This window comes from Mastigoproctus giganteus, chromosome 12, assembly GCF_048544385.1.
Source record: "Mastigoproctus giganteus isolate SK-2022 chromosome 12, ASM4854438v1, whole genome shotgun sequence".
Lineage (NCBI taxonomy): Eukaryota > Metazoa > Arthropoda > Arachnida > Uropygi > Thelyphonidae > Mastigoproctus > Mastigoproctus giganteus.
In genome coordinates this window covers 26409492-26432686 of record NC_143586.1, presented here as the reverse complement: position 1 = coordinate 26432686, position 23195 = coordinate 26409492, and the positions used below count along the sequence as shown (strand labels likewise).

The 23195-nt window shown below is 37.3% G+C and overlaps 1 protein-coding gene across 1 annotated transcript in view; it reads left to right on the top strand.

Moving 5' to 3' along the window:
- The first annotated feature begins 496 nt into the window (after positions 1–496).
- Positions 497–23195, top strand: part of LOC150076806 (phospholipid-transporting ATPase ABCA3-like) — a 354775-nt gene continuing 332076 nt past the window's right edge. The window contains exons 1-2 of the mRNA XM_090385684.1: positions 497–659; positions 21131–21475. Of these exons, the coding sequence (XP_090241810.1) occupies positions 21148–21475 (328 nt within the window). The 5' untranslated portion in view covers positions 497–659; positions 21131–21147. The remainder of the gene's footprint in view (positions 660–21130; positions 21476–23195) is intronic.

Sequence of the window (23195 nt, the reverse complement as noted above, 5' to 3'; positions counted from 1 at the left end):
TCATAGCGTCATCGACGGGATTCAAACCCGGACCTTTTCCACCCGGTGCGGGAAGAACGGTGACGATACCACTGTGCCTTCTGCTCAGACTGAATTTGATATAATAAAGAAAACAGAAGGAGGTGTAAACAGGATTATATTAATGCAGAATATGATATTGGATCGTTAACATGCTTGTTTTTTATGTGCAGTTAATAAAATTGCATTCTTAATCTCTCTATTTCTTATTTAGCCTTATTATTTCTGCATTAAATATATTAAAAATAAAACTCTCTAGATAACGGAAAAAGCAAAATAACGGCACCATGAATCCCGAAGGTGCCATTATTCTGAAAGTCTACTGTATTTATTTGTGTAGTACGTATTGTATTTTCGAGCGATGACAGCGCGATACACGACAGCGTTTTAGTTTTATCAGCTGAACCTCGAGCGAACGAACACCTGCCAATGCTACCCCCACCCCCCCTCCACTAGTAGTTGCATAGAGAAACGGCAATATCAATAATTGCATACTTGCGTTTGTCATTTTCGGTATTGTGATGGAGGGGGGAGGTGAGGCAGAATTACCAGAAACGAAATGAATTTTAATATAAGATGCTGTTTGTTTTCAATCAAAATTCTTCACCGATTTTGAATTTAAAGCGGAATACATTGGCAAAGTGAGGTATTTGACTAATTCATTATTTTAAAGAATTATTTTATTACGGACAAGTATAATGTTCGATATCAGGAGTGTTTTAATTAAAAGTATGCCATCTTAGTGTTTCACAAACAGTTTGTTGAAAAATATGATATATACTGTTATTTTGAGCTAAGTTGTCTAATGCATGTGCTTTTACCGTATGTACACTGAGTGTGTTTATTTTATAAGCTCTTTCATAGTTTTTTTTTTTTTTTTTATAAAAATGAAGTACTGAAATACTCCTCATTCCTTTTGATTTTTCTGATGTTTTCACAGGGAACACTACGGCTAAAGCAAAAACCTTTCACATCGTGAATTATGCGTTATGTGTACAGTTATTTTAATGTTTCAGCTGACAGTTGGATGGAGCGTCACCAGCACTTTTCAGCATGCATAATTAACTGATACAAAGGTTTTTCTTTTTCCTGCCCATTTATTTATTTCATTTGGCAATAGTTGCGAACAGAGGCGAAACTCTGTTTTGCCAGATTGCGAACTGTCCCCCACGTGACTTCATTCATACCAAACGAGCCGTCCCTTGCTTTCATCCCACGCGGTAGCGGAGCTAGAAGTATGGTTGTTTCGTCACTCGTTGCGAATAAAAATGGCAGTATCGATGATTGCATACTTGCGTTTGTTACTTTCAGTATCGGCGATGGATGCAGTACCGTAGCCAAGATTTTTTGTCCGCAGGTACATTCACAAAATAAAAAAGGCACCAATTGCATAATTCTAAAAAGCGCCACAGTACCAGATTTTGGCGTCGGGGGTGGGGTACAATGTACCTGCTAACCCAATCCTGGCTACACATCTCAATCCTAGATGGGATGGTAAGATGCAGCCAAATGGCTGAACTCCAGATTATGGGTACACCATGTCACTGTGTTGTGTGCATGGTAAATTCTGTTGTTGTTATTATTATTATTAGCCATATGGTGAGGCTTAAGCTGCACCAGCCAAAAAAAAAAAAAAAAAAAATTCCCGAGTTACCCTGAGAGAGAGAGAGAAAGAAAAGAAAAAGTAGTAGAAAGGAATTGCCAAGAGGAGAATGACGATATCCAGCTCAGGACCCTCAGTGTGCCAAGCCTATACTCAGATTATTGTTATCAGCCATTTGGTGCAAGGAAGCTTAAGGCTTATGCTGCACCAACCAAAAAAAAAAAAAAAAAAAATTCCCCTAGTTATCCTGAGAGAGAATCAGAAGTAGAAAGGAATCACCAAGAAAGAAGAATGATAATATCCAGCTCAGGACCCTGGGTGTCCCAAGCCCATACTCACCAGATGTGAGCCCCTGGAGTTACAAATGTTAATCGTATTTAGCAGTCACAGGCTTGAACCCCGGTCCACTCAAAGAGCTTGTGCTACTGCACTTGCACTCTTGACTCAGCTACATCAGTTGTGAGCTCTTGGGGTTAATTCGAGATGGATTCCAGCAAAAGAAGTGTGGGTTTTAAACTTTCATTTCTGGCTAGTGAAAAAAAGGTTAGGTCAGTTTATGCCAGTAATTCCGGACGAATTCAAGCAAAAGAAGCCACTTCCTATGGAGGTGTGTATTCCATAATTTGGAGTATAACAAAAAAAAAAAAAAAACAACTGTCCTGTAAAAGTGATGAAACTGTAAACCACAAAAAAAAAAAAAAAAAAAAAAGTAGTAATATATTAGTAGATTTTGTATTTTTTTTTTTTTTTTTTAAATGTAAAACAGTCTGGATGGTAATTTTGCTTTATTAAACTAATAATTATGCAAAATTATTGCAATGGAAAAATCACATGTTATTTTTTATTAGAAAAATTAAAATTTTTATTTAAAATTTATTAGAAAAATTTATAAAATTTACTTAAATGTTATTTTTTAAATAAATTATTTTTTTTTAGCACAGTAAAATTTGTGCTTCCATCTACTTTAAATAGCATTACATTTTTATTACTTTTAATAGTAGTTTTAAACTCTGAGCAAGTTTATGTTGAGTCTAATCAACACTGAGTTTATTTCTTTTAATAAGCCTTTTCACATTTGTTTTTGTGGTGGAAAAAAAAAGTTCTGGAATACCCTCCCATCCCCTCTGTTTATCTCCATATATCATATAATTTGAACTGGTATGGGCTGACCGGGCTAGCCGGGTGGGTAAAGTGCCTGCCTGGCAACCCAAAGGTCGCGAGTTCGAATCCTGCCTCGGGCTTGGATCAAAGTACTGCAAAAACCTTGGGAGGTGCATTATGGCCACAGAAGCTGATGCGCCAACTACTACCAGAAAAAAAAAAAAAAAAATTAAAATTGGTATGGTATCTAGGGCTGCCTATAGACTTTGTGCTGCCACAACATGAGATTTTGGAAAGCTGTTCTGGTGTGTTCCTTCCCCTCAAAAAAAAAAAGCCTAACCTTTTAAGGAAAATACATCTTTTGGCCAGTCATTGTTAAAAACACAGTTTGTTAATCTTTGTTGTTTATGAGGAGGAGATTCGTTATTATTGATGTATTCAGGTTTGTTGGCAACGCTCCTGAAAAAAATATATAATGCAATAATGACACTAAACATTGTGCTGTCTTGTGATATCTTTGTATATTCTTATTGAAATTAAAGTGACTAAATGATACCACACAAAAAGCTATGTTGTTTTCATTCATATAGGCCATGATATTTGATAATGTTTCCTGATGGCAGCATCCAATGTATACTCCCCACCATGACTTATGGAAGTGAAACTTGGGCACTCGCCAAAAGAATGGAAGAGAAGCCGAGAACTACACAGCGAAGAATGGAACAAATTATATTGGGAATCAGACTGTTAGATAAGAAGAGAAACACATGGATTAGGCAGCAAACTCAAGTAAAGGACATTCTTATCAAAACTAAAGAACTAAAATGGTCTTGGGCAGGACACATAGCTCAAAGACATGATGAAAGATGGACTAAGAATAACAGAATGGTACCCAAGAGGAGCTAGAAGAAAACCTGGAAGACAAAGGTGGAGATGGATAGATGAAATTCATGAGTTTTTGGGTAGTAAATGGATGGCCAGTGCTCAAAACAGAAGGAACTGGAAAGGTGCTGGAGAGGCCTTCATCCTGCATTGGATTTAAAATGGCTGATGATGATGATGGCAGCATCACTGAGCGAAAGCCAAAAAGTGACAATGCTATAATTTAGAATGGTGCAGTGTATTTGTTTTACCAATTGCTATTATGGTATCTTTTTACCAAAGAGTACTAACATATATAAAATTTTGATTTTTTTTTTTTTTTTTTTTTTGTAAATCCCAAGTAGTTTTAATCCCTGGAATACTATTCCTTCTAAAATTTGTGATGCAGCAATGGTCTCCATCAATTTACAAATATGTTGGCATACCATTAAAACTGAGCATGCTAGTATTCTCATATTTTACTGTCTCACATGCAATGATAAGTTCATGTTATGTTAATAACTATTCTCTCAGTCCAGTTAGTGGCATGGCACATTGTAAGTTTATGTATCAATAGTATTACTGTAGGTTGGAAATATTAATGTATTGTATTTAAATTTTGTAACTTATTTTAATATAAAATTTTTTTTTTTTTATATATCACAAAATCTAGAAGTGGTGTTATTTATTTATGTTATTTATGTCTGCCAGGGGCAAAGGTTGATGACGTAGAGCGAATATCATCTTTTAAGGGCACAAAAGGTGATATAGTTGTACACGTTGGCACTAATGATATCACGAGTAGGAGACCGGCAGAATTACTTAACAAGTACAGGTCACTTTTGAAAAAAAGCCGTGAATTAGGGTTGAATTTGAAAGTGTCTGCAATTCTGCCCAGACACGATAGGAGGGAGTATAGGATGAGAGCCTTGTTGATCAATTCGGCCCTGGAAAAATTGTGCAAGGCTCAATTGGTAGAATTTTTTTCAGCCTGGACTGTACTTGTTAACAGGAGAGACTGCTTCTACAGGGATGGGATACACTTAAATAGAAAGGGTGCAAGAATATTTGCTGATGCTATCAAGGCAGTGTTAAGTGGGTCGGAAAACTGCTAGCTTTGGGGGAGACAAAGACTAATAGATTAACAGTAGCCATTGGCAGAGGTGAAAGAGATTCTTGCACTGCTTCTATTGGAATGAGCAGAAGCCTGAAAAACAAGATGCAGGATATTTCAGAGACTGCTGGGAGTCATTGCGGTACAAGTAAACACATTGGTTGTGTTAGGGTAGCTAAGAATAGAAACAGGTGCATGTATACGTGCGTGTACACCAATGCTAGGAGTTTAGTAAATAAATTTGAGGTATTGCTCAAAACATCAAAGGCAGATATTGTTGAGATTTCAGAGACGTGGTGTCACACAGATATAAGGAATGCAGAACTGGAATTTGGGGAGTAAAACGTCTACAGAAAGGATAGACAGGAAAGGAAGGGAGAAGGGGTTATGCTATTAATTAAGAAACACATAAAATCCAAGGAGGTGAAGCCAGTCGATGTCGCTGGACAGTGCAGTGTCTAGTCAGTTTGGTGTGACATAAGCATTGGGATATCAAAATTGAGAGTAGGAGTGTGTTATAGGCCTAATGATTCTAATGAGTATAATAAGAAACTGTACAGGGAAATAGAGTGGGCCAGTAAATCAGAGAATCTTATAATGGGGGATTTTAATTTCCCAGATATTGACTGGAATTTGTGAGTTGGTCACTCACACACTAGCAAGGCTTTTGTGGATTTATTGGATGATTGTTTTCTACATCAGCATGTTCGGGAGGCAACTAGAGGGAGTAATACTATTGATCTGATTATCAGTAGTGATTCTTCATGCATTAAGAATCTGCAGATAAATGAACCACTAGGTGGCAGTGATCACAGTGTGCTGAAGTGGGATTTACTCAAAGAGGTAACTACCATTAGGGGTAAAGGGAAGGGTTATTGCTTTTGTAAAGGCGACTACGATGGACTGAGACAGTATTTAAATTCTATACAGTGGGACCAACTGATGATGTTACCAACAACAAATTCAAAATGGGAAGATTCAAAGAACTTATCTTGGAAGCTACTAGGCTTTACATACCAACTAAGAAATATTGTTCAAGGTTTAGGCCTAAATGGATGTCAGATGAACTAATGAGACATGTGGCAGAGAAGAAAAATGCATGGGATACATACAAATTAACACGTGACATGGAAGCCTATGATAGATACAAGTTGATCTGTCAAGTTACAAAGGAGGTTAGGCAGGCGAAGGCAGATTACGAGAAATCTTTGGCAAGGGATGCAAAGAAAAACAGCAAAGAGTTCTTATGTAAACTCTAGAAGGAAGGGGATGAATCAGATTGGTCCACTTGATATCGATGGTTAAACTGTTGATGATCCTGCTCAGGTAGCTAACAAACTAAATGAATATTTTGCATCGACATTCACACATGAGGAGTTATTCAGCGAGGGGAATGCCAGAGGTGTATTCAACTGTGGCAGTAAGCTAGAGAATCTTGTAATAACTGAGAGTAAAGTGGAGGAGAAATTGTTGAAGATAAACACAAGAAAGGCACCTGGGGTGGATGGGATCTATCCAGTTATATTAAAGGAGGCAGCAACGGAAGTAAGCAAACCCTTAGCCATAATTATGAGAGCTTCCTTGGACTTAGGGGAGGTACCCACTGACTGGAGATGTGCAAATGTGACCCCAATTCACAAAGGAGGATCAAAGGCTGACAAGTACATTAAACCCCAGCTATTCGTGGTTTCGCGTATTCTTGGTTGCTGATTTAATATAAAATGAAACCTAAAAAATATGAATTTTAAAGCGCCGTGAACATATTCCACCATAAAAAAACGTGGGCGTGGCTAAAATTATCTTTCCCAGTCAAAACAGCGCTCAGTGGTTGGGGGGTGAGGGGTGACAAAATCACGAGCGTGAATGTTTCTCGCTAATCCTTGTTCAGTATGTGTTATGCGCTTGTCATGGAAGGTTTCGTCGTTTGCTTTTAATTTATATGCTTATAAATTGAAATTTATCAATTTATAAATTGATATGCTTACAAAAGTGATAAATCTACCGTTTTGCAGTGTAAAAGACTTTTTCGAATGTGTAAACGGAAGAAAGTGACTTTACTGTGGACAAGTTCTTTCTAACCCGTACAAAAATATGGCTACGAATAACAAGGGAAATGTGAAAATATCAAAGAAGGTGATGACATTAGCGAATAAAATTGAGTTATTAAACAAAATTTCTAATGGTGAAAGTGTCTCCTCAGTGGCAAAACATTATAAAGTCAATGAGTCAACGGTACGATCAATCAAAAAATCGGAAGAAAAATCCGCCGTAGTGGTAGTGTCTGTGAAAACGCACTTATTGCTTCAAAAATTTGCTCTGTAACTCATGATGTTAAATTAAAAAAAATGGAAAAAGCTTTAAATCTGTGGATAGAAGATCGAACTCAAAATAAATTTCCGTTAAGTTCACTCATCATTCGTGAAAAGGCAAAACACCATTATCAACACTTTAGAGAAACTGTTGATAGCACTGGCGGGATAAGTTTTTTAGCTAGCAAAGGCGCTGGTTTGAAAGATATGTTTGAAATTTCTAACAAATATTACATTTAATATTAAATTGTTTCTTATTTTCATTTCAATGTCATATGTTTGTATTTCACTATGTACATATGTACATAGTCATATTATGAAGATGTCTATGTACATAGTCATATTATGAAGGTACATATAATACATATATAGACAAAATTTTAGACTAGTTTTTCTTATATATTTCATACTTTGGAACGGAAAGCCTTTATTACTATGGGAGCCGTAACTCAGTATTCGCGTTTTCGGTATTCGCGGCATTTCTCAAGAACATAACCCCCGCGAATAGCGAGGGTTTACTGTAATTATAGACCTGTGAGTTTAACTTCTGTTCCAGGAAAATTAATGGAGGCACTGGTTAAAGAAGCATTGCAGGATCATCTAGACAAGACTTCAGTTATAGTTCAGACACAGCATGGTTTTGTTAAGGAGAAGTCTTGCCTGACCAATTTGATTGGATACTATGATGCAGTCACAAAAGAACTGGATGCAGGGAATAACTTTGATATTATATACTTGGATCTTAGAAAGGCTTTTGATACTGTTGCACATGGAAGACTGCTGCACAAATTGGAGCAGTGTGACATTGGAGGCAAATTGCTGCTATGGATAAAGGGATGGTTGAGTGGGAGAAGACAGAGAGTGGTAATCAATAGACACTGCTCTTCGTGGACTAATGTTATTAGTAGAGTCCCTCAGGGTTCAGTGTTGGCTCCATTGTTGTTTTCTGTGCTGTGGCTCAGGGGAGAACTGAGGGGGGGCAGTTGCCCTCTGAATCACAGCCTTTTAAAATACACTGCTTGCATGATGTTTGTGGAGCAATCGGGTACGGGACATGATATTGCTGTGGGGGATGTCTTTGTGTATGCGCGATGTAAGGAGTATAAGCAAATCAGGCGACAACTCAGCATTGTTATGGGCCTATATGAGAGCTTGGAGGACAGGGTGGATTCCCTCAAAGGATTTGAATTTAGGGCCCCATAAAGCTCTCAGCTGCCCACATCAACACCAGAGCTTGCACTTGGTCATCACCCAACACAGCGGCAAGGTAGAATGCACCTGTCCCACAGGGACTAGTAGTTGTAGGTGACTCTATTGTCATGGAAATGGGGAACATGCTTTGTAAAAAGGATAGGTGGAACAGGACTAGGGTATGTCTGCCAGGAGCAAAGGTTGAGGACGTTGTAGAATGGATATCATCTTTTAAGGGCACAAATGGTGATATAGTTGTACACGTTGGCACTAATGATATTAAGAGTAGGAGAACAGCGGAATTACTTAACAAGTACAGGTCACTGTGAAAAAAAGCCGTGAATTAGGGTTGAATTTGAAAGTGTCTGCAATTCTGCTCAGACACAATAGGAGGAGGTATATGATGAGAGCCTTGTCAAACAATTTGGCCCTGGAAAGATTCTGCAAGGCTCAAGGGGTAGAATTTTTTTCAGCCTGCTCTGTACTTGTTAATAGGAGAGACTGCTTCTACAGGAATGGGATATACTTAATTAGAAAGGGTGCAAGAATATTTGCTGATGCTATCGAGGCAGTGTTAGGTGGATTAGAAAACTGCTAGCTTGGTGGGGGGGGATACAAGGACTAATAGGTTAACAGTAGCCACTGGCAGAGGTGAAAGTGATTCTTGTACTGCTTCTATTGGAATGAGCAGCAGCCTGGAAAACAAGATGTATGATATTTCAGAGACTGCTGGGAGTCATTGCGGTACAAGTAAACACATCGGTTGTGTTAGGGTAGCTAAGAATAGAAACAGGTGCATGTATACGTGCGTGTACACCAATGCTAGAAGTTTGTTAAATAAATTTGATGTATTGCTGAAAGCATCAAAGGCAGATATTGTTGGGATTTCAGAGACGTGGTCTCACACAGATATAAGGAATGCAGAACTGGAATTTGGGGAGTACAATTTGTACAGAAAGGATAGACAGGACAGGAAGGGAGGAGAGGTTTATGCTATTAGTTAAGAAACACATAAAATCCAAGGAAGTGAAGCCAGTCGACATCGCTGGACAGTGCAGTGTCGAGTCAGTTTGGTGTGACATAAGCATTGGGAGATCGAAATTGAGAGTAGGAATGTGCTATAGGCCTAATGACTCTGATGAGTATAATAAGAAACTGTACAGGGAAATAGTGGGCCAGTAAATCAGAGAGTCTTATAATGGGGGATTTTAATTTCCTAGATATTGACTGGAATTTGTGGGTTGATCACTCAAACACTAGCAAGGCTTTTGTGGATTTATTGGATGATTGTTTTCTACATCAGCATGTTCGGGAAGCAACTAGAGGGAGTAATACTCTTGATCTGATTATCAGTAATGATTCTTCATGCATTAAAAATCTGCAGATAAAGGAACCACTATGTGGCAGTGATCACAGTGTGCTGAAGTGTGATTTACTCAAAGGGATAACTACCACCAGGGGTAAAGGGAAGGGTTTTTGCTTTTGTAAAGGCGACAGTGATGGTCTGAGACAGTATTTAAATTCTGTACAGTGGGACCAACTGATGATGTTACCAACAGCAAATTCAAAATTGGAACTATTCAAAGAATTTATTATTATTATTAGCTATACAGTGCAAGGAAGCCTGAGGCTTATACTGCACATGCCAAAAAATAAATCCCCGAGTTACCCTGAGAGAGAGAGAGAGAGAGAGAGAGAGAAAAAGAGATAAAAGTAGAAGGAAATCACCAAGAAAGAGAAGAATGATGGTATCCAGCTCAGGACCCTGGGTGTGCCAAGCCCATACATCACCAGATGTGAGCCACTGGTGATTACTTGGAAGCTACTAGGCTTTACATACCAACTAAGAAATATTGTTCAAGGTTTAGGCCTAAATGGATGTCAGATGAACTAATGAGACATATGGCAGAGAAGAAAAATGCATGGGATACATATAAATTAATAGGTGACATGGAAGCCTATGATAGATATAAGCTGGTCTGTAACCAAGTCACAAAGGAGATTAGGCAGGCAAAGGCAGATTATGAGAAATCATTGGCAAAGGATCCAAAGAAAAACAACAGAGTTCTTTACCTATGTAAACTATAGAAGGAAAGGGATGAATCAGATTGGTCCACTGGATATTGATGGTTCAACAGTTGAGGATCCTGCTCAAGTGGCTAACAAACTAAATGAGTATTTTGCATCTACATTCACACATGAGGAGTTATTCAGGAAGGGAATGCCAGAGGTGAAGTAAACTCTGGCAGTGAGCTAGATGATTTTGTAATAACTGAGAGGGAATTGGAGGAGAGATTGTTGAGGATAAACATAAAAAAGGCACCCGGAGTGGATGGGATCTATCGAGTTATATTAAAAGAGTCAGCAAAGGAAGTAAGCAAACCCTTAACCATAATTATGAGAGCTTCTTTGGACTCAGGGGAGGTACCCATAGACTGGAGATGTGCAAATGTGACCCCAATTCACAAAGGAGAATCAAAGGCTGACAGAAGTTTAACTTCTGTTCTAGGAAAATTAATGGAGGCACTGGTTAAAGAAGCACTGCAGGATCATCTAGACAAGACTTCAGTTATAGCTTGGACAGAGCATGGCTTTGTTAAGGGAAAGTCTTGCCTGACCAATTTGATTGGATACTATGATGCAGTCAGAAAAGAACTGGATGCACATGGAAGTCTGCTACACAAATTGGAGCAGTGTGGCATTGGAGGCAAATTGCTACTATGGATAAAGGGATGGTTGAGAGGGAGAAGACAGAGTGGTAATTAATGGACACTGCTCATTGTGGACTAATATTATTAGTGGAGTCCCTCAGGGTTCAGTGTTGGGTCCATTGTTGTTTTCTGTATTTATAAATGATATTGATGATGGTATATCAGGTTTAATGTCCAAGTTTGGAGACGACACGAAGGTTGGCAGGGTTGTTAATGACACTAATGACAGTACACTGCAACAGGATCTGGAAAGGTTGAGCAGATGGGCTGAGAGGTGGCAAATGAAGTTTAACATTGACAAATGTAAAGTTCTACCTATGGGAAGCAGTAATCCCAGAGTAACGTATCAACTCTGTGGTACCACACTGACAGTGGAGGAGAATGAAAAGGACCTGGGGTAATTGTGCAGGCAGATATGAAGTTTTCTGTTCAGTGCAGATGGTCTGCAAGAGTAGCTCATGATATCTTGTCAATGATATACAGGAATTTTTCTAGCAGGGATAAGGAGGTGATTATCCCCTTGTATAAAGCAATGGTCAGTCCACACCTTGAGTACTGTTTACAGGTGTGGAGGTCTCATTTTAAGAAGGATATAGAGTTGTTGGAACGACTACAGAGAAAGGCAACAAGATTAGTGAATGGAACGAAGGGTTGCTCTTATGAAGAAAGGCTTAAATTTTGCAAATTACAGTGTATGGAGACTAGGCACCTGCGAGGTGATATGATTGATGTGTATAAAGCCTTCAATGGTTTGAGCATGCTCAATGCAGATGGGATTTTTCCTCTTGTTCCTCTTCAAATTGAGGGAAGACGGTTGTAGGATAGATGTGCGGAAGTTTGCCTTTAGCCAGCGGGTGGTTGATTGCTGCAACAAACTTTCATCTGTTGTTGTAGAAGTTGATAGCTTAAATAAATTCAAGGCAGAACTTGACAAACATTGGGAGCGAGTGGATAGGTGAAATAAGGGCGTTTTTTTTTTTTTGGCTAATGCTATATAAGCTTGCTTTCTTGCATCATGTGCCTTTGCTAATTCTAATGCTACTAGTTAGTATTAAAAGTGGCAAATTATGGAAGAAAGCAAGCATATACAGCATCAGAGAAAAAAAAAAAAAAAAAAACTTCCTCATCACCTGTTGAATCCCTCTAATAATTAGTCTAGTTCTTCTTTAAATTTATTCAAACTACCCATTTCTGCAACAATCCAGATGGAAGTTTATTCCAATACATGCCCACTGGCTGAAAGAAAATTTCTGCATATCCTGCAATTATCCTTATGCAATTGAAATTTATGATCTCTTATGTATGTTCACATGGTCATAGTTACTTTATCTTAAACAACCTAGTCTAACCTCTTTGAATTATGAATTATATTTTCCTCTTTATCATTTATGGTTATCTTGTCAATTTTTAACTTCTGATGTGTTGCACATATTTGTTTTTTCCTGTCTTATCTTGTTTTGTATGCTTTGATATTGTCACAGGAACAAAATAAAATTTTCTGTGATAATATTACAGCTTGTTTAATGTTGAAATAAGAAAAAATGTTTTTCAAGGATTAGTACATGTGTACTAATAAAAGCTTAAATTTGTGAAAAATATAAAATTTTAAATTGATGAACATTTTAGAATTTGTACATTTTTATAGCTACTTCTGGATTTATTTAAATTATATTGTACTAAGAAAAATATTTTATTTTCTTCTAAGGAGTTCATTTATTTTTTGTGGAATTTTCAGAAACCTTAATGTCATACTCGGTATCTCAAAAATTTTTGTATCGGCTAGTCATAGATAATAGTACAAATATTATATGGTTGTTATGGTGTTACTTGGTTTTATTTGGTGATATTATGATGTTGCCTAGTACTACAAATGAATGGTGCATTATGGCCATATATGCTGATGCACCTAATAAATCAAACAAACTACAAACGAACAGTCACTTCTCTGTGTGGTGTGTAGAAATCCAGCAGAAGTAGATTAAATTAATCATTAGTAATAGCAGTGGCTTCAGCATTATGCCAACTGGATCTGTGCAATTGGAAACTTGAAGTCAGTTTGAGTCTGGAATAATTTGTCAAGGAAAATTACTTCACTCTTAGGAAAGTTAAATTGGATTAAGGTGAGGTTAGTAAAGAAAGTAAGTCAAAAAGGTCTGAATAATTGCAGAATTTGGAAGAATGATTGAGGCAACAAAATTTGCCAGAATGGGATAAAGAGACTTTTCAGTCAAAGGAGATTGAAAAAAAAAGTTGGAAATGTGTACAAATACCAAATTAAAGTGGATGGACTCAGAGTAAGTAATTAGGACAAATGATGAGTGGTGGTTGTGGAAACTGATAATTGAGATAGTAATAGACGCATGTGATGCAAGAAAACAAGCGTATGACCCTATGTAGCATCAGCCAAAAAAAAAAAAAATTCACACAACCATTCCCTCTAAAAGTTTGTCTAGTTTCTCCTTGAATTTATTTAAGCTATCAACTTCCACAACAACAGTTGGAAGTTTGTTCCAGCAATTAACCACCTGCTCGCTAAAGGCAAATTTCAGCACATCTATTCTACAACTGTCTTTCCTCAGTTTGAATTTATGCCCCCTTAGGTTCGTAATCTGAGCTAGCAGAAGAATCCCATCACAATTCAGCATGCTCCAACCCATTCAAAGCCTCATACACCTCAATCAAGATCACCTTGCAGGTACCTAGTCTCCAGCTGCTGTAATTTGCAGAACTTTGAATCTTGCTGTTATGCCTAATTAAAAAAAAATAAATAAAAAATACATGATTCATACCGCATAACAGAAGAGATGGGGAAGATGCCAGAATTTTGCTCTGCACATCAAACATGATTTTTGCCACTTCCAACCTCCAAACAAAATAATGGTAATGTTCTGGGTGAAGAGTCATCTACTGTGTGATGTTGCCTAGTGCCACAGATGAGCTCACTTCTTCTTCTCTGGCTTTATGTTGGTTCATTCCTATCTATTTGCCTCTAGTGTTAGTATTTATAAACCTTGCACATGAAGTCAGGCATGCACTGAGATATTCTTGTCTGTGTGAAAATAAGTTTCTGCACATCTTTTTCATGAATTTTGATAGCCACAGATTACATACATTCAAAACTTTGGTGAATTGTACAAATGTGGAAATAACCGAATATTAATTTAAATAAAATAAATTATAATTATTATTGAAAGCAGTTATTACATAAACATGTACTTTAATATATATATACACACACACACAATATCACACACAATATAAGAGGCCCACAATATCACCTGCAGAGAAAAATATACAGTATAAAAATTATGAAAATGCAATGAATATTATTATTAGTAGTAGTAGCTTTTCTCTGCACTCTTTCCTACAGATCCACATTTTTAGAAATGATGCTTACCGAGCTGTGTGCACTACTCAAGATATGGCCTAACATTTGTCTATTACAGCAGGATAATCATCTCCTTGTTCCTGCTGGCAAAAATAGTAGTAGTAAGAGGCATGTGATGCAAAAAAGCAAGCGTGTGAGCTTATATGGCATCAGCCAAAAAAAAAAAAAAAAAACAATTTCACACAACCATTCCCTCTAAAAGGTTGTCCAGTTCCTTGAATTTATTTAAGCTATCAAGTTCCACAAAAACAGATCGAAGTTTGTTCCACCTATTAACCACCCGCCTGTTAAAGGCAAATTTCCACACATCTATTCTACAACTGTCTTTCCTCAATTTGAATTCATGCTCCCTCAGGTTTTAATCTGAGCAAAGTGGAAGAATCCCATCAGATTTCAGCGTGCTCACCCCATTCAAGGCCTTATTCATTTCATTCAGATCACCTCACAGGTGCCTAGTCTCCAGCCACTACAATTTGCAGAGCTTAAGCCTTTATTGGTAAGAGTACCCCTTCATTCCCCTCACCAATCTTGTTGCCCTTCTCTGTACACACTCAAGCAACTCTACATCTTTCCTAAAATGAGACCTCCAGACCTGTACACAGTACTCAAGGCATGGCCTGACCATTGCCTTATACAAAGGGATAATCACCTCCTTTTCCCTGCTAGCAAAATTCCTGTATATCATTAACAAAACCCCAATGACCTGCTCTGGCAGCCTGTCTGCATTGTTCAGAAAACTTCATATCTGAGTGCACAATTACTCCCAGGTCTTGTACATCATTGAGAAAATTCCATGAGTTGCCCTGGTGGCTTAACTGTACTGCTGCAGAGAACTGTAAAGCTGGCTGCACAGTATAAGGCCCGTCGCTTTCATTCTCAACTACTCTGAGCGTGGTGTCACACAGTTGGTATGTTAATCTGGGATTACTGCCATCCACATGCAGTACCTTGCATTTGTCAGTGTTAAACTTAATATCTCCCTCAATGGTATCTTCACCTTTTCATGGTGAGGGAGCTTGCATTCTCTGACAACCCCGGGAGCTACACCAGCAATAGCCTAGCTATTAGAAGGGACATTCATGCTGGTCAGGTCCTAGTGGATTGGAACCAGACCGAGAGGGATGCCTAGGAGAAGCCAAACTCCAATACAACCCATAGTAGTGGGCAGCAGCACACTCTCTATTATCAACCTTGAAGTGGTTAATATTAACATTAACTAGGCTCTGGATAAAAACAACGGGTAAATTGTGTTCAAGCAACAGAAAAATGATAGATGGCAATCATATCTGAGGGAACTGTACTGCAAGAAGGACAGACAACTATGAAATGACAACACCCAAACAGAGTGGGAATATCAAGACTTCCTCATGGAAGAACTGGAGTCAATGAACAATAACAAAGCAACTGGCATTGATAACATTCTAGCCGAAATGCCCAAATATCTCAGAATAAGTGGAAAACAATAGCTCCTCAATATATTCAATAATATCATCAATGGAGGGAAACTACCTCTTAACTTTCTGAGATCCATCTTTATTCCCAAACCAAAAAAGCAAGAGCAACAAAATGTGCAGACCACCACACAATAAGCCCCATAAGCCGCTCCATGAAATTCCTCTTGAAGATAATTCTACACAGAATTGAATGTAAGTGTCAAGAACAAATTGGAAAAGACCAGATGCATTTTAAAAAGGGGGTTGGCACAAGAGAAGCTGTTTGTTATTTGTTATTTTGGTTTTTAGGAGCATTAGCAACTAAGGCCATATTACTCCAGGGATATGCGGTGGTCATTCCCTGACCTTTCTGCATCCTCCGTATTTGGTGGTCACGGGCTAGAACCCCAGTCTAATCAAGAAGTGTGCTACAACAAGAGAAGCAATATTTTCTCTGAATACACTGGCACAAAGAACAATTGAACGCCAGCAGAACCTATTTGTCTGCTTCATTGACTTTAACAAAGCATTCGATTGCTTGAAACATGATATCCTCTTCCAGCTCTTCAACAATCTAAACATCAACCCCAAGGAACTAAGGATACTATGGTTACTGTATATTGAGCAAGAAGAGGCAATCACTGTAGAGGGAGAAAGCACAGACTGGGTTCAAATCCAGAAAGGAGTGAGGCAAGAATGTATGTTGTCTTCTATGCTGTACAATCTCTATGCTGAAACCAATATAGATCTAATACAAGGTTCTAAAGAAGGGATTACTGTTAATGATTCAGTTATCAGTAACCTGCGATATATATATATATATATATATATATATATATATATATATATATATATATATATATATATATATATATATATAGACAATACTACCCTCATTGCAACATCAGAGGAAAAGCCACAAACACTCCTCAACAAAGTGGTAACAGCCAGCAAACAGATAGGCTCAACAGTTAATGCCAAAAAGACCAAAACTATGGTCATAAGCAAAAACACTTGCCTAGAATCAAAATACACTGTGGAAACTCCCCCATTGAACAAGTGAGTAACTTTAAATATCTAGGAAAGATCTTTGTAAATAATAATGGCCAAGGCACAGAAATTAGAAGCAGAATTGGTATGGCCAAAGAGGTATTTAAGTATCTTAAGAACTTCTTCTGTCACATGAAACTGGATTTCCAGAAAAGATATTGAATGGCCAAATGCTACACATGGAGCACTCTCCTATGTGAATGTGAGCCCTGGGTTATGTGGAAGTCGGAAATCAGGAAATTGGAAGCCTTCGAGATGTGGACGCTCAGAAGAATGCTCAAAATTCCGTGGACAAATCGGGTCACCAATGAGCTATACCTTAAGAGGCCAAGGACTCCAAGAACACTACTAACTGCAATTGCAAAAAGAAAGACTGCCTATCTCGGGCATATTATTAGAGGCCCACAATATCACCTGCAGAGACTAAACCTGCAAAAGAGCGAAATGAAGACAAATAAAAAAGTGGCTTGATAACTTCAAAGAATGGACAGGGGATCTTATGACACAAGAACTATTTCACAAAGCAAGAGACAGAGTTGGCTGGAAAATGTTGGTCTCCAATGTTCAAATTGAACACTGAACCTGAAGAAGAAGAAACTTAATGTTAACTGCCACTTCTCAGCCCATCTCCCAAATTTTTCTAGACCTTGTTGCAGTAGCATATCCTGATTATTATTATTATTGACCACTCTGCCAATGTTTTTATCCAAGGCAAACTTAGACATCAAGGCTGATATACCTTCATTGTTGATAAACACAGAAAACAACAATGGGCCCAGCATCAAACCCTGCAGAACTGTACTAATAACAATAGTCCACAAGGAGCAGTGGCCATTGAAAACTACTCTCTTGTCTTCTCACACCCAACCATTCCTTTATGCATAATATTAACTTGCCGTTAATGTTACAATGCTCCAATTTGTGTAACAGTATCAAAAGAACGAAGAATGTAGATACAAAATATCTATACAGTTTGTCAGTAACCTGAACAGGATCATCAATAGTTATACCATTCGTATCTAGTGGACCAATGTGATTCACTCCTTTTCTTCTAGTATTGACATAAATAAAGAAGTCGTTGCTACTTTTCTTTGCATTCTTTGCCAGATCATAATCTGCCTTAGTTTGCCTAGACCCATTCCTGTAATGGGTGTAGGCAAATTCTCCACTAATGTTATTAGTGGAGTCCTCCATCGTTCAGTGTTGGGTCCATTGTTTTCTGTACTTATTAATGATATTGATGATGATATATCAGGCTTAATGTCCAAGTTTTCAGACGATATGAAGGTTGGCAGGGTTTTTAATGACACTAATGACAGTATGCTGCTGCAACAGGATCTCGAAAAGTTTAGCAGATGGGCTGAGAGATGGCAACTGAAGTTTAACATTGACAAATGTAAAGTACTGTATATGGGAAGCAGTAATCCCAGAGTAACATATCAACTGGTACTACACTGACAGTGGTAGAGAATGAAAAGGACCTCGGGCTAATTGTGCAGGCAGATGTGAAGTTTTCTGAGCAGTGCAGACAGTCTGAAAGAGTAGCTCATGGTGTCTTGTCAATGATATACAGAAATTTTTCTAGCAGGGATAAGGAGGTGATTATCCCCTTGTATAAGGCAATGGTCAGGTCAGACCTTGAGTACTGCGTACAGGTCTGGAGGCCTCATTTTAGGAAGGATGTAGAGTGGCTTGAATGTGTACAAAGAAGGGCAACAAGATTGGTGAGGGGGAACAAAGGGGTACCTTTACCAATAAAGGCTTAAGCTCTGCAAATTGTAGCAGTTGGAGACTAGGCACCTGTGAGGTGATCTGATTAAGGTGTATAAAGCTTTGAATGGTTTGAGCATGCTCAATGCTCAAACCATTCAAACCATGCTCAATGCGGATGGGATTCTTCCTCTTGCTCAGAATAATCGCCTGAGAGGGCATAAATTCAAATTGAGGAAAGACAGTTGTAGGATGTTGTAGGTTGTAGGAAAGACAGTTGTAGTTGTGTGGAAGTTTGCCTTTAGCCAGTGTGTGGTTGATTGCTGGAACAAACTTCCATCTTTCGTTGTAGAAGTTGATAGATTATGTATATATTAATGCAATAGCATCATTAATACACAGCCATTTCTGAATAAACAGAATATTTTTTGCACTACTTCGAATAAGTAACGCTTCACCCAAGGAGAAGACTAATGTTACTTATTCTCAGATAGGTACCACCACCCAGACGGCACCGTTTTGAAATATGGTGTGGGATAAAGTTCTCGGTTATCCTCATACTATCCCTATTAGACTTAGAAAAGAGATAAAGATGTAGGAAGGTGATAGTAGGAGAGGTAGAGGAAGGAAATGCTGTAGAAGAAAAAAGGGACAGTTGCTCCTTCAACTCACACTCAAAGCTCATATATTCCTCGAATAGGCAACGCTTCCCCAGTAGAGAAGATTGTTGTTACCTATTCGAGGAAACTCAGTGTCCATCAGGTCCCCCAGACTGCACCGTTTCAGGGCTATTTGGCCCTTCTTTGGTGGATGGGTAGGTACCCAAATGATGCAATGATGGCAAAACAGTTATGAAGTATAACTCCACAATATGAGAGATGCCTGATGGCATATGATGTATTTAGACTAAGATGCATTTAGGGCTAAAGCCTCAAGCTGCGAGCAAATTTAGACTATGTATATATTAAGTGCAATAGCATCATTAATACACAGCCATTTCTGAATAAACAGAATATTTATAACACGGCATTGTTTAAAGTTATATCTCATATTGTGAATTCTGTTTGAATTCACAATATTGAATATTGTGAATATTCTATAAGCAGTTCAGTAATCACTTTCACATCTGCTCTTAGCTGATGTTAATGTTTTAGCTGTCTATTGCTGGAAGATAGCAGTTTTCCAACCCACCTAATACTGCCTAAATAACATCAGCAAATATTCTTGTGCTCCTATTTAAGTATCCCATACAGACTGTGCTGTGAAAAATTCTACACTGAGCCTTGCAGTTTGTTTACAGCCAGATTGAGTGCCATTGAAGGAACAACAAGAATAACCTAATTTCTATAAGTATATTAATAAGGGGCTCACATCTGGTGAGTATAGCTTGGCATACCCAGGGTCCTGAGCTGGATATCATCATTCTTTTCTTTCTTGGTGATTCCTTTCTATTTCTGCCAATCTCTCTCTCTCTCTCTCTCTCTCTCTCTCTCAGGGTACCATATCGCTAATAATAATAAAAATAATGCAACAACAGCTAGTCTCTTAGTGTTAACAGCTCTCTGTTTACTTACCTTTTAAAATGTTTGACTTATTTTTAAAATTATGAAAAATACGTTTATCCTCACTTCTCATCATTAAACCATTCAATTAAATTTATCCTTCAACTCATTTATTCTGTTCCAATAATGTTGTGGTTGACTTTACTGAAGCTTTTGACAAATTATGATGCGGAAAGGTCAGGGAATGACCAACACATATCCCGGAGCAATATGGCCTTAGTTGCTAATGCTCCTAAAAACCAAATAACAAATAACAAACAAATTAGGAATACAGTTGTCTGCACCTCCAATAAATTCATACCAAGAACTTACCATTTTCACACATTCAGAAATTGCAAAACTTTTGATTTTGGTTCTTGGCATTTTCCAGTTGTATAAATGCTGCAGCAAATTTACACTACAAATTACAATTCTATAGTATGCTGATTGGCTGTATGGCTACTACTTAACATAAGCATATAGAATCAAAATAAATTCTCACAATTTTTACTGTGATGGTGCAGCATCTCTCAGAATTTGGTGCACACATTGCAACTGTATGGTGTATATACATAGGGTTACTTCACATGAGTATTTAGGTACAAATGGAGGATTTGTTTGCTGAATAACAACAGAAATTTGTTATAATTTAGCTAACTTGACAAGCAGATCTTGATATCAGCTTTTAAGCATTTTAAACTGAAGTGATAACCTTTATTATTGTCATTGAAAGAATGCTCACAACAAATCACTTTCTTTGATTTTCTAAAAACGGCCTCAACTTAAAATAAGCAAGGTAAATCCCCACCCACAAAGTCATTTAATTGAACCACCCTGTTATTTGATATTATGGCTCATGTTATGTTTTGCAAAATTTATCTTATAAATTTTGTATAAAGGTTTGTTTTTATTGCATTTCAGCTGTTAATCAAGTTTCATTTAAAATATTTTATATATGAAAGTATTGGAAATAAAATAATAAAAAAAATTAATTTCTTAAATTTTATGACCCTGTAGAGATTGAAGAAAAACAGTTGATTTTATTTTCATTTATTATGAATCAAGTGGTACTAATACAGGCTTATTTATTTTTAATATAGGAAATTTAACAACAAAAATGACTTGTGTAAAGCAGTTTTTGCTTTTGCTGTGGAAGAATTTTGTGCTCCAGTTAAGACATCCAGTGGTCACGTTATTTGAATTTGGATTACCCTGTATATTTTCTCTTCTTCTACTTGTAATTCGTTTATCAGTTCAACCTGATCCTGTTGGAAATGCAACTATATTTGAGCCTTTTGATATTGATCATTTACCTCAAAATTTAACCCCAAGTTTACAGATGGGTGAGCCTGTATGGACTGTGCTATATGCACCAGATTTAACTCGTATTAAAAATGTGATGTCCCATGTAAAAGAAAAACTGAAACCCAGGATTGCAGTACAAGGTATGGACTTGTTAAAAATAAGGGTTTATAATGTTGAATACTTGGACAATATTTTATAAAATATTATGGGATTTATGTTGCTCCAAAAATTCAGTGATGGTATTTTCTATTCAGGTGATCAACCAAGTTATTGAAATTTAGAAATTAGGACACTCATTAATGTTAAGATTGTGATAAGTGATTTTATAAGAATGCTTTTGTAGATAGCCATTCTTGTTTGCAGATCGTAATTATGAAAAGTACTTATGCCATATATGTTATTATACTAATTAATACAATATAAATATTTCTAATTCTGCTGAAATACAATATAAGATTTCAGCAGAATTAGAAAAACAAAATTATCATTAGAAATGGTCCTCTGCCTTTCCTAATATCACCTTTATAAAATGAAAATGAACTTTTACTTACATTACTGAAATGATATTGAACCTCTTTAAAATTAAGAGTACCTTGTCTGGACAGACCATACGGTTGACTTGAAGTTTAATTAAAATAATAAAACTAAAAGAGTATGGATGAATGATTTAAAGATGGTTGTCAAAGAAGTCAAAAAAAAAAAAAAAATCTTCAGTAACTGGACATCCAAAAAAAAAAAAAAAAAATCCAGAGACTAAAGTGTATAGTGTTAATTGTAATGTGGTTCCCCCCAACTCCGCTCCAAAGAGACAGTGTGATTCATCTCTTTCCTTTTAGTGTTTACACGAGTAAAGAAGTCTTTGCTGCTTTTCTATGCCAGAGACATCTTGTAATTTGCCTTAGCATACTAACCTCCTTTGTGACAAAATTGCAGATTAGTTTATATCTGCTGTATAGGCATCTGTATCACCCATTAATTTTTCTAGTTTTATTCAAGTCTCATCATTTCATCCATCTAGGTATAAGCCTTGAACAGTATCTCTTGGTGTACAAAGCCTAGTAGTATCTACAATTGCATGCTTGAATTTTTTTTTTTTATTTTTTTTATGAAAACTCCAAACATGAGAGGTATTAGAACCTATAGTACTTAGTACCGTGCTTGGGTTGGAGGTTGATAAGACGAAAGAAGATATTTGTTGACATTAGACTTGAACTTCTGTAGACTGTAATTTTCAGGAAATACGTATGAAGGAAGGTTGTTCCAGAAAATGGCAGGCAGTTGAATAAATAAACGAGGAATATGAAAAGTTGGTTCTGTGAGTTTGAAGTTGGACAGTAAATGGATGTTGGCACGTGTTTGGAGTGTTTTGAGAGAGAGAGAGAGAGAGAGAGAGAGTGGGAATTATAGAAGCAAATTCAGAAGAACAGTGACCATGGAAGTATTTGTAGAAAAGACATGCAACAGAAACAGTACGTCTGTAAGACAGAGAGTGGAGAGACTTTGTTAGAGAGGAGTCATTAATTAACCTAACTGGCCTCTGCTGATTGGAATCTAGAAGCCTGAGAGAGGTTTTGGGGTGCACTGCCCCAGATGTGGGAACAGTATTCCACGGTAGGGCAGATTTGAGATTTGTACAGAGTGAACAGCTGTTTGGAAGAAAAGTAATGCCGAGAGCGAAAGAGAAAACCAAGCTTTTTAGATGCAGAGGAAGCAATATTTGTAATGTGCTTGTGCCAAGCGAGATTAGAAGTCAGAGTAATACCCAAAAGAGATATATCATTTTGCCGAGAAATCGGAGTGTCACTGAAGCATAGAAGCAGAAGAATCCTTTTTGGAAGATACAAGACAAGACTGAGTTTT